This window comes from Musca vetustissima, unplaced genomic scaffold (assembly GCF_032173495.1).
Source record: "Musca vetustissima isolate MV318-11 ecotype Yass unplaced genomic scaffold, APGP_CSIRO_Mvet_v1 utg78745, whole genome shotgun sequence".
In the NCBI taxonomy this organism is placed as follows: domain Eukaryota; kingdom Metazoa; phylum Arthropoda; class Insecta; order Diptera; family Muscidae; genus Musca; species Musca vetustissima.
Genome location: NW_026874533.1, coordinates 92,336 through 109,935, shown reverse-complemented (window position 1 = coordinate 109,935; position 17,600 = coordinate 92,336). Strand labels below are relative to the sequence as shown.

The 17,600-nt window shown below is 35.4% G+C and overlaps 1 protein-coding gene across 1 annotated transcript; it reads right to left on the bottom strand.

The window, feature by feature from the left end:
• Positions 1–13,053: 13,053 nt before the first annotated feature.
• On the bottom strand, positions 13,054–13,578 carry LOC133334338 (uncharacterized). Its single transcript, XM_061542631.1, has one exon. The coding sequence runs from the start codon at positions 13,561–13,563 to the stop codon at positions 13,054–13,056; it is 510 nt and encodes a 169-aa protein (XP_061398615.1). The 5' UTR covers positions 13,564–13,578.
• Between the last annotated feature and the right edge of the window lie 4,022 nt (positions 13,579–17,600).

Sequence of the window (17,600 nt, the reverse complement as noted above, 5' to 3'; positions counted from 1 at the left end):
TTAATAATAAAATTATTTTAATAAGTATTATAAAATTTATGTATTAAATTTCCCAATATTTATGTTTGTAATATACACTATTAATTCTTGAATTATTACATCTCTCTCTCTCTCTCTTGCTTACACATTGTCCGAGTGTTATCTGTAAAATAATATTTCACAAAACAACAATGGCAACGACCTTTTAACAAATAAATAAATACAATATGTTTTATTTTCAGCCTTCTGGACAAACTCAATGATGGCAATATTCATTTCATTGCTCTCATGGCTCTCTCTCTCACACACACACACACACACTGACACACTTCCAAAAATTCAGAATACAATACTCGCACAGACAGATATTACGAAATCATTGAATTCTTTTGAAATTGTTTTGCACCGTTAAATGTCTGTTTGGGTTGGGGTTCCTTGTTGTTGGATGGTAGGTTTCCTCTTCTTCTTCTTCTGTCGTTGTCCTTCCTTCATTGTGTCTGTCGGTCGTCTTGTCTGTCTATTTGTCTGGAATCTGGTATCAAACAACCAATAAATTAAAACAAACATCTGTTAGCACTTGGCCCAGACTACCAGACCAGAACCTGTACACCACCACCGCCATCAACAACAATAACATCATGGACACATTAACGATGAACAAGACAGCAATAACGACAACAACAAAGAAGAATTCAAAAAGAAGTAGGCTACACTGACTTTGAGACTGTGAGCGAAAGAGACGTTAATTTCTCGCATTCAAATCATTTGAAAAATCTAACAAAGAAAAGAAAATTTGGTGGTGGACTGTGGCTTATCTGCCTACAGAATTTATTCCAACTGTCCTTCTGCCTGTCGGTCGGTCGGTCTGTTTGTATATTACGTCTACACCCAGTCCATAACGAATGCATGCCTGGTTCAGTTCATAATTAGGAATTTCTTTGTTTATGAAAAAAGGAGGAGTTGTTTGCCTTTGGATTTGTGTTACCTGTTGAATGAATGATTCATTGAGAAATTGTTGTTGTGTTAATATTAACAACAAATCCCAACAACAAACATCACTTAGCTAATGTTAATTAAAATTTAAGTAAAATTCTTAATTGTGTTTAATGGAAATTTAATTGACTTTAATTTATTGGAATACTGAACTCTGGAATGAGCCACAGCGTACACCCACTATTTAATTACTGTATTGAACGGAAATTGTTTTAAATTCTCATTTAAAATCTATTGGAAGTTGTTATACCTTACACAACTATGTTGTCAGGCTTTGTGTGGCCCCAAGTGTTTGTAACGCGTAAAAAATTACAAAATAGCCATTCTATGGCGTATATATTTTAAAATAACATGTACCCAGGTCTTATCGGTTCATTCATTCTTGTAATTTGAATATGAAGTGAATGGAGCATCCGGTTTGATATAAAGCAAATGGTGAATCCTGCGTGGTCTAAATTTGGCAGACCTTAATGTTTATAATGACCATAGATATTAATACAACTGTCATTCATCATCTTCAAAGCTTCATATTTTTGAAAAACTATAAATTTAATAAAAAAAACTTGTTCCACTAGGCAGTGATTTCGAGCCTCATCGATACCGCCTCGATGCTACCTACAGCACGAAGTTGGCGGTGAAGACTATCGGTTCACTTCTATTGGCACATATCCCCAAAGGGTCAATTTTTTACAAATTAAACAAATACAAACAACGGTAAACTCTGCGTGTCCGAACTTTTCTTACACTGTACAATGTGGTGTGCATAAAAATTTCTTCAAAATGTCAGGATCTTCATAAACATGTAGGGAATCATTATAAATTGTCTGCTATTAGGTTTTTAGAATGCTACTACAACATTCAAAATACAGCTCAGACCTTGGCCTACAACTCTTTGGTGGCTAACCGGAAACATGAACCAGTATTGATAATTTTTTGTAGGTAGAATTCTTATCCAATGAGAATCAAATGATTTTTTGCCAATGAGAAACTAAAATACCAAAGTATGCCGATTTCGGTTGAAAAACATACTTATCCTCTCCAAAATATGAAAATTTAGAGGCACCGGATAGGATGATTTTCTTCCCCGAGAGAACTCAAAATAATAAATTACAGTCAATTCGTTGGAAAACGTTCTCAACATCGCCAATATTGTGGCGTACGGTTATATGGGAACCTCTATCTTAAAAATTGTGAGCTATATCAAGATTTTAACTGTGTTGATACAAACGGAATGACAAATTTAGTGCCACTTAATCTTAAACCTGCGATCGGAAGCATAGGCGAATGCTACCGGACACGTCCACAGGTTGAGGATAGTGTAAAGATCAATACTGTTTTTAGGGTAGCTGTGAATTGAATACAGTCACGGACAGTCAGTGGATGCCAATAATCATTTGGACTGACCAGGGGAAGTGTTTTCGCCGCACCTATGATTAACCAAACTTATGGGTTCTTAGTCTTCTCCCGTAAAGGTAAACTCCCTAACGCTGGGGTGTTATGCGGTTTGCAGTCAAGGTTCCGACAGTGTTCGAAAAGAGCCTCATCGATACCGCCTCGATGAGTGTTAGGTTTAGTTACCAAGCACTTGCCATGGTAAGGGGGGGGCATTGGTTTTCCCCATGAAGCCCCAAACCTTTTAAAAATCGAAAAGACAGGGGACGTTAAATATCTCAGCTGTGGGCTCCTCCGAAGCGGAACCCATCGTAGAAGCGCTTAAAGAGACATAAGTCAAAAGTGAGTGTCCATGAATAGAAAGAGACAATCGTCATTGCCAACGATACATATATATGGACTCCAACGTGATCAGCGAGAAGGAGTTCAGATTGACTAAGAAGCACATAAAAGTCGTGAGGAATCACAAAATAACTATCCCCACAGAACCTCTAGAAAACTTCCGATCGATCGAATTCTTACCTCCTATACGGTGGTTACCCCTGCCCGGAACTCTAGCAAGGCAACGACAAAGGAAACGCACTATACAGGATCAACAAATGGCGCAAACATAAGACAGAAGCCAAGAGTTGTGTCAACGGCAGCGTCGGCGATTAAGGTGGTAGCTGTTCCAACATAAATCAAATCCTCCTCAATGCCTATAGCAATGAAGAGGATGAGATCAACGAAGGACCGGCAAACTTCGAATGTCCATTCGCGGTCAGGAAGTATAGTGGGAAAGCTATTATTGAAAAATTATTGAGAAGTGTTCAAATAAAAATGTCCAACCTAGGCTATATGCTGTTAAACGGTCGAAGAGTTGTTAGCCATCATTGACAAAACTGACCCTGATGGCAGGATCAGTGAAAGTCATTGGTCAATATTCGACCGTCATCTGAAAATCACCATAGCGCGCGGGGTTTACCATGATCAGTTGCAGTTTAATGGAATTAATGATCCCTAAACTGCTGTAATAAGAAACCCGTCGACTACCTTATTGCAGCAGTAAATGACCTTGAAAACCCTTTGGGAGGGTGGAAATCCCGTGATCGATATGGTAACCTCTGTATGGTTCCCTCCTCCTCTCTTGGAACTGCATCAGATGCAGACTATCGTCAAGATATAGAACGCTGGTCTTCATCTGGGTAGTTGGCACATGCTAAATCCCTTTAAGGAGAACGGCGGTCTGGTGTTAAAATACGCTACGGACAAAAGCGGGAGAGGAGAAGAAAGGAAAATTCATGTTCAAGGAATTTCATGCTGTTAAAGCGTTTCAATCGGTGTGAAAAAAGTATTTGGAAAATGAGCTTTAATGCATGAGAAATCATTTTTGAGGACAAATACTCGCATTCTCTTTATTTGCCCAGAATTTTTTGTTTCATGGTAATTAAGAAGAGTCCTTATTTTTGATGGCGGGCATGATAACTCCTCAATGGAACATCGGAATCCGAAAATTTCAACGGTGTTAGAAAAGGTACATGTCTGAACTAGGATTATTGACTTCGCTCAAAAATTAACAAAATGGCAGTACTTTGAAAAATCGCATATTTTCGACCACAAACCAATTTAAAAAAGGGAAGATCTTGACCGATTGGATTTATCCTAGTTCACACTATAGCTATACACTCCCAAAATTTGAAAGTTTGAGAAGCCCTCTTGCCGCCACTTGATGCTAGAAAACAAACCGGCTATATCTTCAAGAGTTGTTGAGATTGTCACTTGAAATTTTATAGGGACATTCTTGAATATATTCGAAAAACTAAATAAAAATTTTTGACACCGACCCATTAAATATAGCAGCCAGCCATTAAATATTGTAAATATGTGAATTCATTCCAATTTTATTTAAAATTTATTTTGATTGGTGTAAATTTCAATCTTCGATATGTTCACGTGAGCAACGCACGTTTATATTTCGCAATTAACATCAAAAATGTGGGCTAGGAATGTATGTATGGGAATATGACATTGTAATAAAATAATACATAAATTGTATTCATATACAAGTATTTAAGTATATATTTTTATTTAATCCACTCACACATATACAACATCCCTCTGAGTGTGCAAGCTATTAACACACTTACAACACAAACCTAAATGATCAACGAGCGCTCAATTGTTTTCAGTTTTTTTTTTTATTTTTCGAAAAAAAAAACATTTTATTGTTTTTGTTGGTGTTTGCTGGTTCGACCCCACTAGTTTCTAATGCTAGAGAATAAATTAGCATTTTTATTTACAATCAAATTTTATTTTTCTGTTACAGAAAACCCAACAAATTTTGGAATATGTTTCCTCGATTAAATTTGTGGGAAGTTGAGAGGGGGGGGAGTCTCTACCACTTGCCACGATTTTGGGTATGTGTGTGTGACTTGTTTGTTGATTTGTGAGGGGGGAACTTGTTAGAGAATAGGGAACAACAAACAAAAGACCCATGCTAAGATTTTCGGATTTTTTATGGAAAAGAAATAAAATATTTTTTATTTTGGTATTCGATGACTCGAAAATTAAAGACATTTGTCACCAGAATCATTAGCCAAAATGTCATCTGAACATAATTTATCGCCTTAATTGGTGCCAACAAAAATGCAAGATATTTTTTAAATACGATTTGAATATTATCTCAAGAGAGTTCGTGTTTCGTTTCGTTAACCTCCAAAGTCTGAAAATTTTCTTCTAATGGCGGCCACATAGATCATGATCACATCTAGGCAACTTGAAAAAAAAACAGTTGATTTTGATTTGAGTTGTTGTTTTACCAATTTTTCCTACTTTTTTGGAGGATGCACGAAACCGAAACAAAAAATTGATAGCATTGAAAACACTTCCATTTGTGTCACAGCGCATTTCATTAAATTTCAATTTTCAAACGCACACACATACACACACGCATATATAACAAAAACGTCCACTTTGGAAACTTTTCATGTTTTTCATTGATATCTGACGTTTTTTGTTTCGAGTGAGGATTTTGGGTTAAGACCATTTTTGGCCACACCACACACCTTGACCATGCTGTGAATGTTAACAACGTCAACATGAACACGAATTTACACAACAGAATAGAACAACGAAAAAAAACTGAAACGAATCACCTAAATATAGTCTGTCTATGTGGATATTTACAATTCTTAGAATTTCAATCGTGATGAGCCGCCTAAATTTTTTTGTTAGAGCTATAATTTCAATGAAATGATATTGGCGTTTTTCTCGTTGTAATTAATTTAGTTAGAGAGAAAGAAAACGATTTTTGAGAACAAAAAAAAATACAATATAAAAAGTGTGAAAAATTATCACGAAGTTAAAATTTGCAACGTTTTTAAAATTCGATCTGTACGTAAAATTGGAACTATATGTCAAATATAGATATTGTTTTCAACAAGAACTTCTCATAAGAATATTGAACATTTTTGGATTTTTTCAGTACGCAATACCATTTCTAATGGCTTCGAATTTTCAGATCTTTTTTCTCAGTGATCACAAGGAGTAATCGCCAAAAATTTTAAGATAGAGCAAATTTTTGTTCCCTATATCACAAGCCATCAAAATAGTCCGATTTTATATATTTTGAAGTCCAACAAAATTAGTTGTAATTTCAAATATTAAAGCTGTAGCAATCCTTCTGAATTTAGACGAAAAGAACTTGTGACACGTAGTTAGGCATAGTTCAAAGTCGGCCCCAATAGGTGTACTACCGACAATATTTTTGCCACTAAGACAAACCCATTACTTCATTTTTTAAAACAAAAAAACTCCAGTCATTTGGAATACTTTTTATACCCTCCACCTTGAGGTGGACATTCAAATAACTAAAATCAATCAGGATATTTATGTGGCTAGTCAATTGTAAATTTTTGTTCGGAAGTTTTGGCAACTAAAGACAAACCCTAAACAGCAAATAAGAGCCAATTCGATGGAAAAAACGTGCCCATAACGGGGCCTACTCCGAAGCTTGAGTTAAATTGACAATTTTTGGTATGGAGATTCTGAAAAATCCGTATAAGACCTCCAGCATCTAAAAAATTTGGTAGAACACATCGACCCATATTGAAGATTTTTTGTGAAGATTTGTTGTACCCACCCTGAAACTAGAATGCCAAATTACAGCAATTCGGTTGGCGAATTTGCAAAGGACATAAAATGGGGACGGAATTGTCTGCTGGAATATATTTTTATTCACTGTAAAAACGTCGGTATGTATTGAACATTTTGCAGAAATCTTTTGTACCAACTAAAAACCTGGAACTCCAAATAACAGGCACTGTTGGTAAATTTGCAAAAGAAATAGGAAGGAACGTTAATATGGGGCTATGATCCAAACATGACATACATCTCTTTTTGGATGGCTAGAACTCCTACCCCAATGAATATCCAAAATATGAAATTGTAGCCTATGTGGTTGAAAAACGTGACCAAAGCGCCCAAAATACCGAGCAAACAATGATATCACTCATTGAGAGATATACCGAAACATGGACCAACATTTTTGATAGGATGAGAATCCAAAATATTAAATTCGGTTGAAACCCCAGCATAAACTCCACAAAATACCGACATTTTGGAGGCTCTGGATGAGGATTTTCTACTATAAAGAAAACGTTCTCAACATAACATTGAAAATATCTAAAATAGGGTGAAGCCTTTGTATATGGTCTTTGTCAAAAAGATTGTCTGCAAATTTGTTCTTATCCTCCAAGTAACCGGAAAAGCCTATTTACAACCACTTTGGTTAAAAAATGTAGCTAAAAGTTTCAAATATTTCAAATGGGAGCAAGATTTTTATGTGGTCATGTCAAACATGGATGTCAAAACATGGAAATGTAGTGAAAATTTTCTGCGAAGGAAATTTTTACCCACCCAGACCAGGTATCCTAAATTACAACCACATATGTTTGAAAATGCACCTTAGACCATCATAAATTTCTAAGTAAAAAATATGGACCTAAATTCCAATTCTGTAAATCTGTTAATGACCTGGTCCGATCTTGTAAAAGCTATGAAGCATTATATTCAAGTACTTATATTTTACTATGAAGACCGAAACCTAAACCTTCAAAATATCTAAAAAAGGGTTGAAAAATTCACCAAAAAAATTAAATTTCAAATCTAAAAAAAATATGCAAAATAATTCGAGTCACGTATTGGCATTTAGATGCTGCCACAAATAAGCAAATCTCTAACAGCACAGAAACGCCATGCCTGTCTTCATGAAAAGTCATTTTTTTATGACAGAGGTGTTTTAAAAATCCGTAGGCCCCCAAAGTATCATATTTTGACATTTTTAATACCTCGGGTGTCATTCTGATATTCAGGTAATATACACATTCTATAAATTATTGTTTTTGTTATTGTGATGATTGTTTTAACAGCCCTGCTAGTTAACCACAGATAAGCTTGGGTTTTGTTATCATTCAGTGGCTTATTTCAACAACAACAAAACCTTTTATTCATGTGAACCAACAAAAAACACCGACACACTCCCATCTGGATATCTGGATTCTATATAGTACATACATATACATATATTTCATTATCCGTGTGTGTGTTGAGGGAGAAAGAAAAGAAACTTTTTTGGGTGTATTATTGTAATCGTCATACACTTGCGATCATAAAAAGTGAATGGGCCCCCAAAAAAACCAAAAAAAACAATGTGGCGACTCGAAATGAAAGTGATTTCTCGATGCAATGGACAAGAGCCGAAGACGACGACAGCAACGATGACTATAACAGCCAACTGATTGACCTCATTACTACTCCATGTCTGTTTTGTTGGTGGTACTTCAACCCAAAAACAACAACAACAAAAACCAAAAACAAGATACTTTGTTTTTCGGTTACTTTCGATAACTTTTTAATCCGCAAAAGTAAATAAATAAAACATTTCATAATACGAGTACATATGTGAAGTAGCAAACGAGATGGAAAATTTCAAAATTTTGGGGTAGATAAGTTTCATATTTCTCCGGAGCAGGAGGATTAATGTGGAGAAGTGGTAGTGGTACAACTTCAGATGTTATAAATAATAAAATTAACTGAAGAAGTTTCAGAAGTAAATAATTTTTTTTAATATATATTGAAAATATATGTGGTATGGATTGTATTTTTAGACTCGAGGGTTATGTATTGTATTGGGATTGTTGGCGTCAGAGTTTAAGTAGAGATAACTAAATGGATAATTGTTGACCAAATTAGTTATAAATGTTAAAAAAATTGCATAATTCGGAAAAATAAATTTGAAATGTAATTCTTCTATGAAAAATGTGTTTGTATACCCCAAATCGATCGCTACAGTAGATGCTATAAAAATCATCATTTTCATAACTTGTTTTAAAACAAGTAAAAAAATGGGAGTCGGTGTTGCCGACAGAGTCGGTGTTGCCGACAGATATATACCCTCAGCCTATAGTTTGCGGATGTCTTCGGAGTTACACACAGGTTTTATTATTCGCTTTATATAAGGATTGGACCTATAGACCACATCTTCGGACCTAATCTAATTAATGATAATAAGTTTTACAAAGTTTGGTTCAAACCCACCATTCCATTCGCCTGATATTGATATTTACAAATATTGGAAATTTTTACCATTTAGGGCGGAGGTACCAGAAGAAGTTGACCAATGGATCGCATCTTCGGACTTGGTCTAGGCTTGATAAAGATAATAGGTTGTGCAAAGTTAGGTTCAAGTTAGGACATTCCATTCGCCTTATATTGTGGGGGAGGTACAAGAAGGAGTGGACCAATTGGCCCCTTCTTCGTGCTTGATCTAGATTTGGTAAAGATAATAGATTGTACAAAGTTTGGTTCAAATCGGGCATTCCATTCACCTGAAATTGGAATAACAAATATTGAACATTTTGACCCTTTGTGAGGGGGTACCAGAAGGAGCGAACCAATGGTTCCATTTCCGGACTTGATCTACGTAAAGATAATAGGTTTAAATCGGATAGTCCATAGTTGGCATGATATTATAAAATTAATTTTTTGCCCAATTTAGACAATTTTGTGGGGGAGGTACCAGAAGGAGTGGACCGATTCTGAATATGCAGGTCAATGGGTCCACAATTCCAATCCCAAGATCTCATTCAAATAGCCTATAAAAGTCTTCCGCGCATGTTACAGCTATTTGCGATAAGATCAGAACCAGGCTCTAAAAACACTAGGAATGTAAGGAAGCTAGGCATGTAAGGGGGGATCTTCGTAAAACATAGATTCAGAGGTACAAAACAGAGCCTCTAGCACAGAATTCATCAACTATCGCTTCAGAGAACTTCCCATATCTTCTGATGTATGGGTAGCAGAAAGGAAATTCCGGAACATTATTGCAGCTCCATCGTTAGATTTATTCCTGCGGGATGAGGTGCCTCGCTCCAGTAGATGTTTAGAGTATATATAGTATTGTAACATAGGAACCGGTATTATTAAACTTTTAAGTAGTTATCGAACTCTGGAAAGACGGATGATAGGACCTCGGTCACATTTAACGATGACACTGTGACGGATTCCAAGAGATGCCCTAGATATTTTAATCAACAGTTTGTCAAGCATCCCGAGATTGACAGGGCGAAAACAAGAGTACTACGTCGTAACCGGTTCGGCTCGTAACAGTGTTTTATGAAACGGTTTATTTTTGAGAACCTCGTAGAATTAAAATGGGCAACTAAGGTTTTAATAGTATACACTATAATAAATATCTGACAATTTTCCATAGTTTATGTAAATTTACACGATATTCAATCTGTATAAACATATAATCACATATACTGTTATTATTACGAAAATTCTATATTTATTATTAAGTTAAATAACACAATCTGATTTGTGGCCTATTGTTCATTTACTCCTACTATTCACATTGCTCGTAGCATGCCGAGTTTTGTTGTTGAAATTTAATTCGCAGAATAAAATTACAAATAGTATTTTTTAATTATATGAGGTGGGTGGACATTTGAAAATCGTGCACTGAAGCGATGATTAAAAAATATCAATATTTTTTATCTAAATTCAGGGTATGAATACAGAGTTACAAGGGTGTACCCTTAGGACTCTTTTTATATATACTTTTTTATTATATTGTATTCTTGATATATAATCCATAATCCTTGGTATTACTTTCAAGGATTATGGCAATGAAAACATTACTATTTCTCAATATTGATTAGTGCTCTGTGCATGCCATCCACCAATCAAAGTGCGATTTTGAAACCTCGATTCGAGGACATTTCAATGAACATAATTGATTAAGCCCATATTGTGAAGTGCAGTCTAAATGTCAGTCAAAGTAGGCAGGGACCCTCCCCCTCCAACCAAAACATAAGTATCTGTAATGTGTGTGTGTGTGTGTGTGTGTGAGTACAGAAACGCATCTACATTTTACTGCAAAAACATAGATAAAAGTGTCTATGCGTGTGTGTGTGAGTGCTATTATAGTGTTATTGATGATAATGGTGGCGGTAGTAGTTTGCTGCTGCTGCTGCCGCTGTTGTTGTTTTTGTTGATTTTTTGCACTTTTCTGAAGCTTTTTAACCTTGACATAGATACAACAAAATACCCCTACACCATCACCAAGACAATGTGTGTGCGTTTGTGTGTGTGCACTGCATTTATTGTGTTCTTTTGTTTGTTTTCGTTTTGCTGTTGTTGTTGTCGGTTTTTTCAGTATTTTTTGCTTTTTCTAAATGCCATGACTTTGTTTGCCAGCATTTAACGGCTAAACGAAATCGAATTGCAAAGCAAGGAAAGAAAATAAAAACGGCTGCACGTTTAAACAAAATCACCAAGAACAGCAACAACAAAACAGATACAACAACTGCACTTCTCATCACTTGTGTCAACACAACCACAAACAACAACAAGAATATCGTCTCCACCACACAATAATAAACACAGCCGAGTGTCATGAGAGGAGAATACGAAGAGCAATGCAAAATGCCAAGAAGCCAATAGCCACCAACCACCCACCTACGAAATGTGCACACTCACATCGACTCACACCCATCGATACACCCGCCAAGCATAGCCACCCACCCACACAAAACAACCTGCACTGCACTCATTGCATTTTCATAGCAGAGTAATCGCGTTTTAAATTATGAGAGTGAGCAAAGCCGCTAATGCAAAAAAAAAACGGAGATCAAACACTCAGAGACGACTGTAAATAAATTTGTATTATTAAAAGCTAAATCGTAGGGCCCGTTCACTCGCATTTGATGGAGGAAAACAATTTTAAAAATATATATTTTCAATTAGTATTTAATTCGTTGCACAACAAAAACAGGTAGTATGGTGCAGTAGGGTGGATCGTCAAAAGAGTCGAAAGAAGAGTTGATACTAACAATAAAAAAAACTTGAAAATAATAGAGCACTTTAATGTGAATTTTTTTAAGCGACCCAAAACAGGCGTAGATTATTTATAGATTATATTTTCTAGTACGGCGTGGATTTCTTAAAGAATGTTTTTCAAGGTGTATGACAGGCGGGGATTTTTAAAGAATATTTTTTCAAGGTCTATAGGAGGCGTGGATTTTATAAAGAATATATTTTCAAGGTCTATAAGAGGCGCGGCTTTTTTAAAGAATATATATTCAAGGTCTATAAGAGGCGTGACTTTTTTAAAAAATATATATTCAAGGTCTATAAGAGGCGTGGCTTTTTTAAAGAATATTTTTTAAGGTCTATAGGAGGCATGGATTTTTTGAAGAATAGCTTTTTTTTAGATCTATAGGAGGCATGAATTTTTAAGAATATTTTTTAAGAATATAATTTTTCATGCTCTATAAGAGGCGTGGGGTTTATAAAGAATACTTTTTCAAGGTCTATAAGAGCCGTGAATTTTTTAAGAATACTTTTTCAAGGTCTACAAGAGCCGTGAATTTTTTAAGAATATTTTTCAAGGTCTATAGAAGGAGTGGATATTTTCAAATAATATTTCAAGGTATATAGCAGGCGTGGATTTTTAAAGAATATTTTTTCAAGAAGAAGCAGCTGAGACTAAATGTTGAAAATTGGTCCCAGACTGATACCCCTACGGAAAACATTCCATCCTCTTCCGCTCTAATATACTGCAATATGTAATGGAGGAGATCCTATGGTCTAATTTACTGCATCTCAGAGACATCGCAATTCATATTTTTTGGTATAGATTTCGGTAACCTACTTCCAAATGGTCTGTCCAAATGACGTGCGTAGAATCAGCATAATGTCCTATAGAATAGGCATTTCATGATCATCACCAACCATAAATGGTCTCCGGAGCCATAAACGGCTACAGATACAATAGTGAAAAGTTTCTTCTTAGACAAATACATTCCATTCCGGCACTACCAATGCCCGGGTAATGTTCTAAATTCTTATCGAGGCGTATAGTCAACGTAATTCAAAATAGGTGTCTATCTGCCTTCAAATCCTTCTTGAAATCGGAAACAGCCGCCACCGAGAGCTACAGAAATGCAGCGGCTGGCGTAATCAGGGGGATTCACCACCTGACCTACATTTGGTATTGGTTCACATGACAACATCTCTTCAATTGTCCTGCAATTACGGTCGCTGATTTTTTGAAAAATTATGAACTTATTGAGTATACCAATTTGTGTATAAAATTTTAGCCCCAAATGTTAGGAAATTTTTATTCTAAAACCTTCCCGTACTTCTTCATAATAACCCGCTTGAACTTACCTCACTACCAATTGTTGTGATTTTCACCAATACTTCATCTCTGCCGGAATCATGTTGTACCACATCTCCTGATGTCTCACGACCATTATACGTTAAATATACACGTTGGCCCGGTTGTAGCTTTACGCCCAAAATCGAACGAAATCCGGGACCAATGAGATCAGTTTCGCGAAATTCTTTAATCATGGCATTACGGCGTAATGTTTGAGCTGGACTATTATGAACACTGGCGGCATGACGACGAGCCTCGGCCGATGTTGAGGCCACGACGTTATCTTGGGTTTTGAAATCGAAACGGACAATATATTTGGTTTCGTTGGCACTATCGGTGGTCGCGGCGGTTTTGGCATTGGCACTGGTAACGGTGGCGGTGGGTGGTGTTTTGACATCTTGTATAACACCTGAATACCAGAGACCATCGGGACCGGGGGCACAAACTTTGGTGCCAATAATTGAGCGTTTGGCTAAACGGCGTCCGGTAGACATTTTTGATTATTTGATTTTTTTTGTTTTTGTTATAAAGAAAAGGTGTAAAACGTAAACGAAGACACGAAGAAAATGGAAGACTTTTTTGTGGTGTTTTTTCTTGATATTTCAAAAATAAACTTTGTGGCAGAAACTTGTTGCACACGTTTTTTTTATAGCCAAAAGATAAATGATATAGGGAAGAACGAAAAATATTTTGTAATATTATTTAACTTTTTAGTAAAGAGAACCGAATTTTTTTAAATAGATTTTTAGAAATTGAATTTTTTTGATAATGACTTTTGTATCATATTTTTGTTCTCAATTTAAATTTATTGGCATTAAAAACTTGTCGCGGTATATTCATGGTTTTTTTGTTATTTTTTTTATAACTTTTATTGCACTTGGTTTTTATTTTACTTTTTTGTAAAGTTTTATTTTTTATTTAAAATTTAATTTTTAATATTATTTAATAATTATTTTTATTTATTTACTTTTTTGTTGTAATTTAATTTAGATTTTTTATTATTATTCAATTTCAAATATTTATTTTTTTTATATTTTCCAATTTTTTTATTTTTTGTTTTTGCAAATTTTTTTCTGTATCTATTTTCCAAAACAATTTTTGTATTTTATTTCACTTAACATTACAGCACTATTTATGTTATATTTTGAGGTTATGAAAACTTAACAGCTGTTATTAACATATTAATGTTGAGTGTGTAATGAAACGAAAGGAAGGTTGTACTTTTTAAATTTTTTTGAACAATAATATTTTAAACAATTTTTTGAAAAAAAATTAATGTTGCCAGATTTTTATAAACGGAGATTTGCCACTATTTTTTTATGAACCGGTTATTGTTATTGTTATTATTATTTAGTTGTTATTGTTTTTTTCTTTTCATTACTTGCATCGATTATCAAGCTTCATTAGATATTCTTAATATTATTATTTTCAAATTCACTTTTTTCTCTCTCTCGCCGCTCTCTTCTTAGCTCAATATCTTATCAGCACACCTTTAATGAAATTTACGTATTTTTTGTTGTTTTTCATAATATATTTTTTTATACATTTAATATTTTCTTTTTTTAATTTTTGATAGTTTTTTTCTCATTAATTTTTTGTTTTTCTTTTACTTCTTCTTCTTCTTCTTCACCTCTGTTAAATTATGATCATCACTTTACGTTTCGACTTGATCTGATGATGGTTGTCTGAACGATTTGTCGACGTTGTCGTGTGACTATTAAACGTGTGTATTTTTATTGGAAACACTGATGATTTTCGAAGAATATTTTCTTGATAATAGATTTGGAATTTCGAAATGCGTTGTTTGAATATCTTCGGATTGGTGGCGAGCTGGACTTGAAACTTGCCGAAAACACTGGACGCTATGACACTATGTCGAATGCTATTGAATTGTCGTTTCTCACTGACTGGGGCATGGGGACCTGCTATTGGCTTGGCTACATGCCGTTCGTAAGGGGTTAACAGATGATGATGACGTTTGGCTTTGTGGTCGGGCCTAAGCATAATCCACTTGTCACTGAGCTATTTTGGTTAAACAGTTTGTCTAAAGCGGAGGGCGGGCAGGGATTGGACCTCCACTCCACAGTTAAGAATAAAAATGCGGTTTATTTCAAATGTATTTTAATTGTTTCTCTGCTGTGTGTTGAAACACTGCTGTATTATTATTATTTTGTTTCTTTTATTTAAATTCAGTTACAGGAAATATTTATAACAAATGCACTTTTATATAAAACAATAATTTTTTAATTCACAAAATATTTCTTTAACAAAAAATAATTCTTTGGAAGTTCTTATTTTCCTATTTTTTTGTGTGAGAGTTTTTTTTTAGATATTTTTTTTTATTATGCGGGTTGGGTTTCTTCTTCACCGAGCGAGCACTGATGACGATCGACCGAACGTTGGAATACGTTGCGGTGGTGGTGCGTGGGGTTGGTTGTTTCTTTCAATGCTGTTGTTGTTGCTGCTGCTGCTGAGCCTTCAAATGACGTTTGAAGTGCATACGTTATACGATAATTCGGCTACGTCGTATCATCGACATGGAATCGATTGCATTACGTTCTGCTGCGTTTATTGCTGTTGTTGTTGTGGCACGGTCGGGTTGGTATGTTCACTGTGTATTTGTGGGGGTGCTCTCTTCTCCAAAAAAGCGCTTATCGTCTGAACACGAGAGTTGGCTATCAACGACTGATTTTTCGTAAATACGCTTTGTTGTTTTGTGTGTATTTGATTATGCTTCTGCTTCTGCCCGACAGCCAGCCAGCTCACATTCGGCGTTCGTGTGTGTATATGTGAGCGGACGGTTTAGTTTCTTGCTTGCTTGTTTGCTGCTTGATTATTTGTTTCGTTTTGGGCTTGACTGTCTGAATAGCTATATGTCTGTCCGGCCGCCAGCTAGCTCGCTCACAGCTCACACGACTTTGTTGGCTTGTTTTTCTTGTTGTTGCTGTGAGTGCGCGCGATGTTGTGTGCTGGTAGTCACTCAGCTCGCCTTTGTGGCTGTTTGTTATGATTTTGTTGTTGTTGTTTTGTATTTTCTTTTTTTATACGAGTTTTTTATTTATTTATTTTTTTATTGTGGCTGGTGTGTTTCGTTGTTGTTTTCTCGAAAAATCAAAACAAAAGAGAAATGAAAGTTGAAAAGAAAATCGAAACGTAAAGCGGTGCGGTACGGTGTTATGACGTTGTCATCAACAAACAGCCAGGCAAAGCAACAACTTTACCAAGATCCATACAAATGCACTTCCAAAGAACACGCACACACACGGACACATTGAGGCCCAAAACAAAAACGTGATACCAAAGGTAAACAAATCAAATATGTATTTCAATCCAATCTCAAGAAGCTAGCAAAGAATTCTTTAACAATTACTATTTTTTCTTCTTCTTTTTTTGTATGGAAATAAATCACTCTCACAATAAATTATTTATTTTTTTGTTTTAATTATTTATTTATTTTCCCTCTTTAAAAACTATCTTGTTTATGTTGTGTTTTCTGGCGATACATTTTGTATCTATAACAGTTTTTATTACGTCTTTTGTTTTTATTACGTTTTCATCATAACATTCATTTCCTATACTCTGTCTTTCTTTCGCTCTCTGTGTGAGTGTGTTGTTTTCACACAATTGCTCTCCGCTATGTTGTCCGTTTGAATCTCCCTCATCTGTCAGGGCAACCTACATTTCAATGTTCTCTGAGGTTTTTGTTTTTCTTTTTTTTTACTTAGTGGCCAATGCGACAATGTTGCCAAAACAGCTGTTTCGTGGGACGTCATGCAACACAGCCATGTATAGATACACACACGCACACGTGCTCACCCGCTCACACGCATATGTCAACGGCTATGACGACGATGACGAGGGCATTCATTTGCTTGTCAACATCTTGCAAATGTAAACAAATCTCCCATAAACACCGGCCGGTATCCAACAGATACACTCGCATCGATGCTCAGTGCACTGAGCGCCTTCTCAGTTAACAGTAAAATAAAAACAAACACACACTCGCACGCACACTCGTACTCAGTATCTCTGAGATAAATTCTCGTGCTCTTTGCTTCCAAGTATCGCCTATGAACGCCCCCCTCTTCGCATATCAACAATGTTCATTAACGACGTTTGTTTTCTTTCCACCCATCAGCTGTTTTCTGTTGTCGTTTGGATTTCCTGTTTTGTTTCTGTTCTTTTCTTCACAATGTGAGAGAGGGAGCGAAGTATTTTCGTGTGTGAGTGTTATTGAGATAATGTTATTATGATGACTTAATTGCGAAGGAGAGGTTGGTAGGTAGGGTGTTGCCATTCACGCCATTTCTTCTGTATGTTTTTGTGTTTTGTTTAGAAATTGTTGCTGCACTGCTATGAAATTTTCTTATTGACATAAAGGAAATAAATGATGCTCAAGAAGGGCCGATTGAATAACTGACCAATTTCTCAAATGTCTTTATTTTACCATACATTTTTATCAATGACAACAAACTTTTATGATTTTTTTATTTTATATTTTTACATATAGAAAATATATTCACATGTGTAT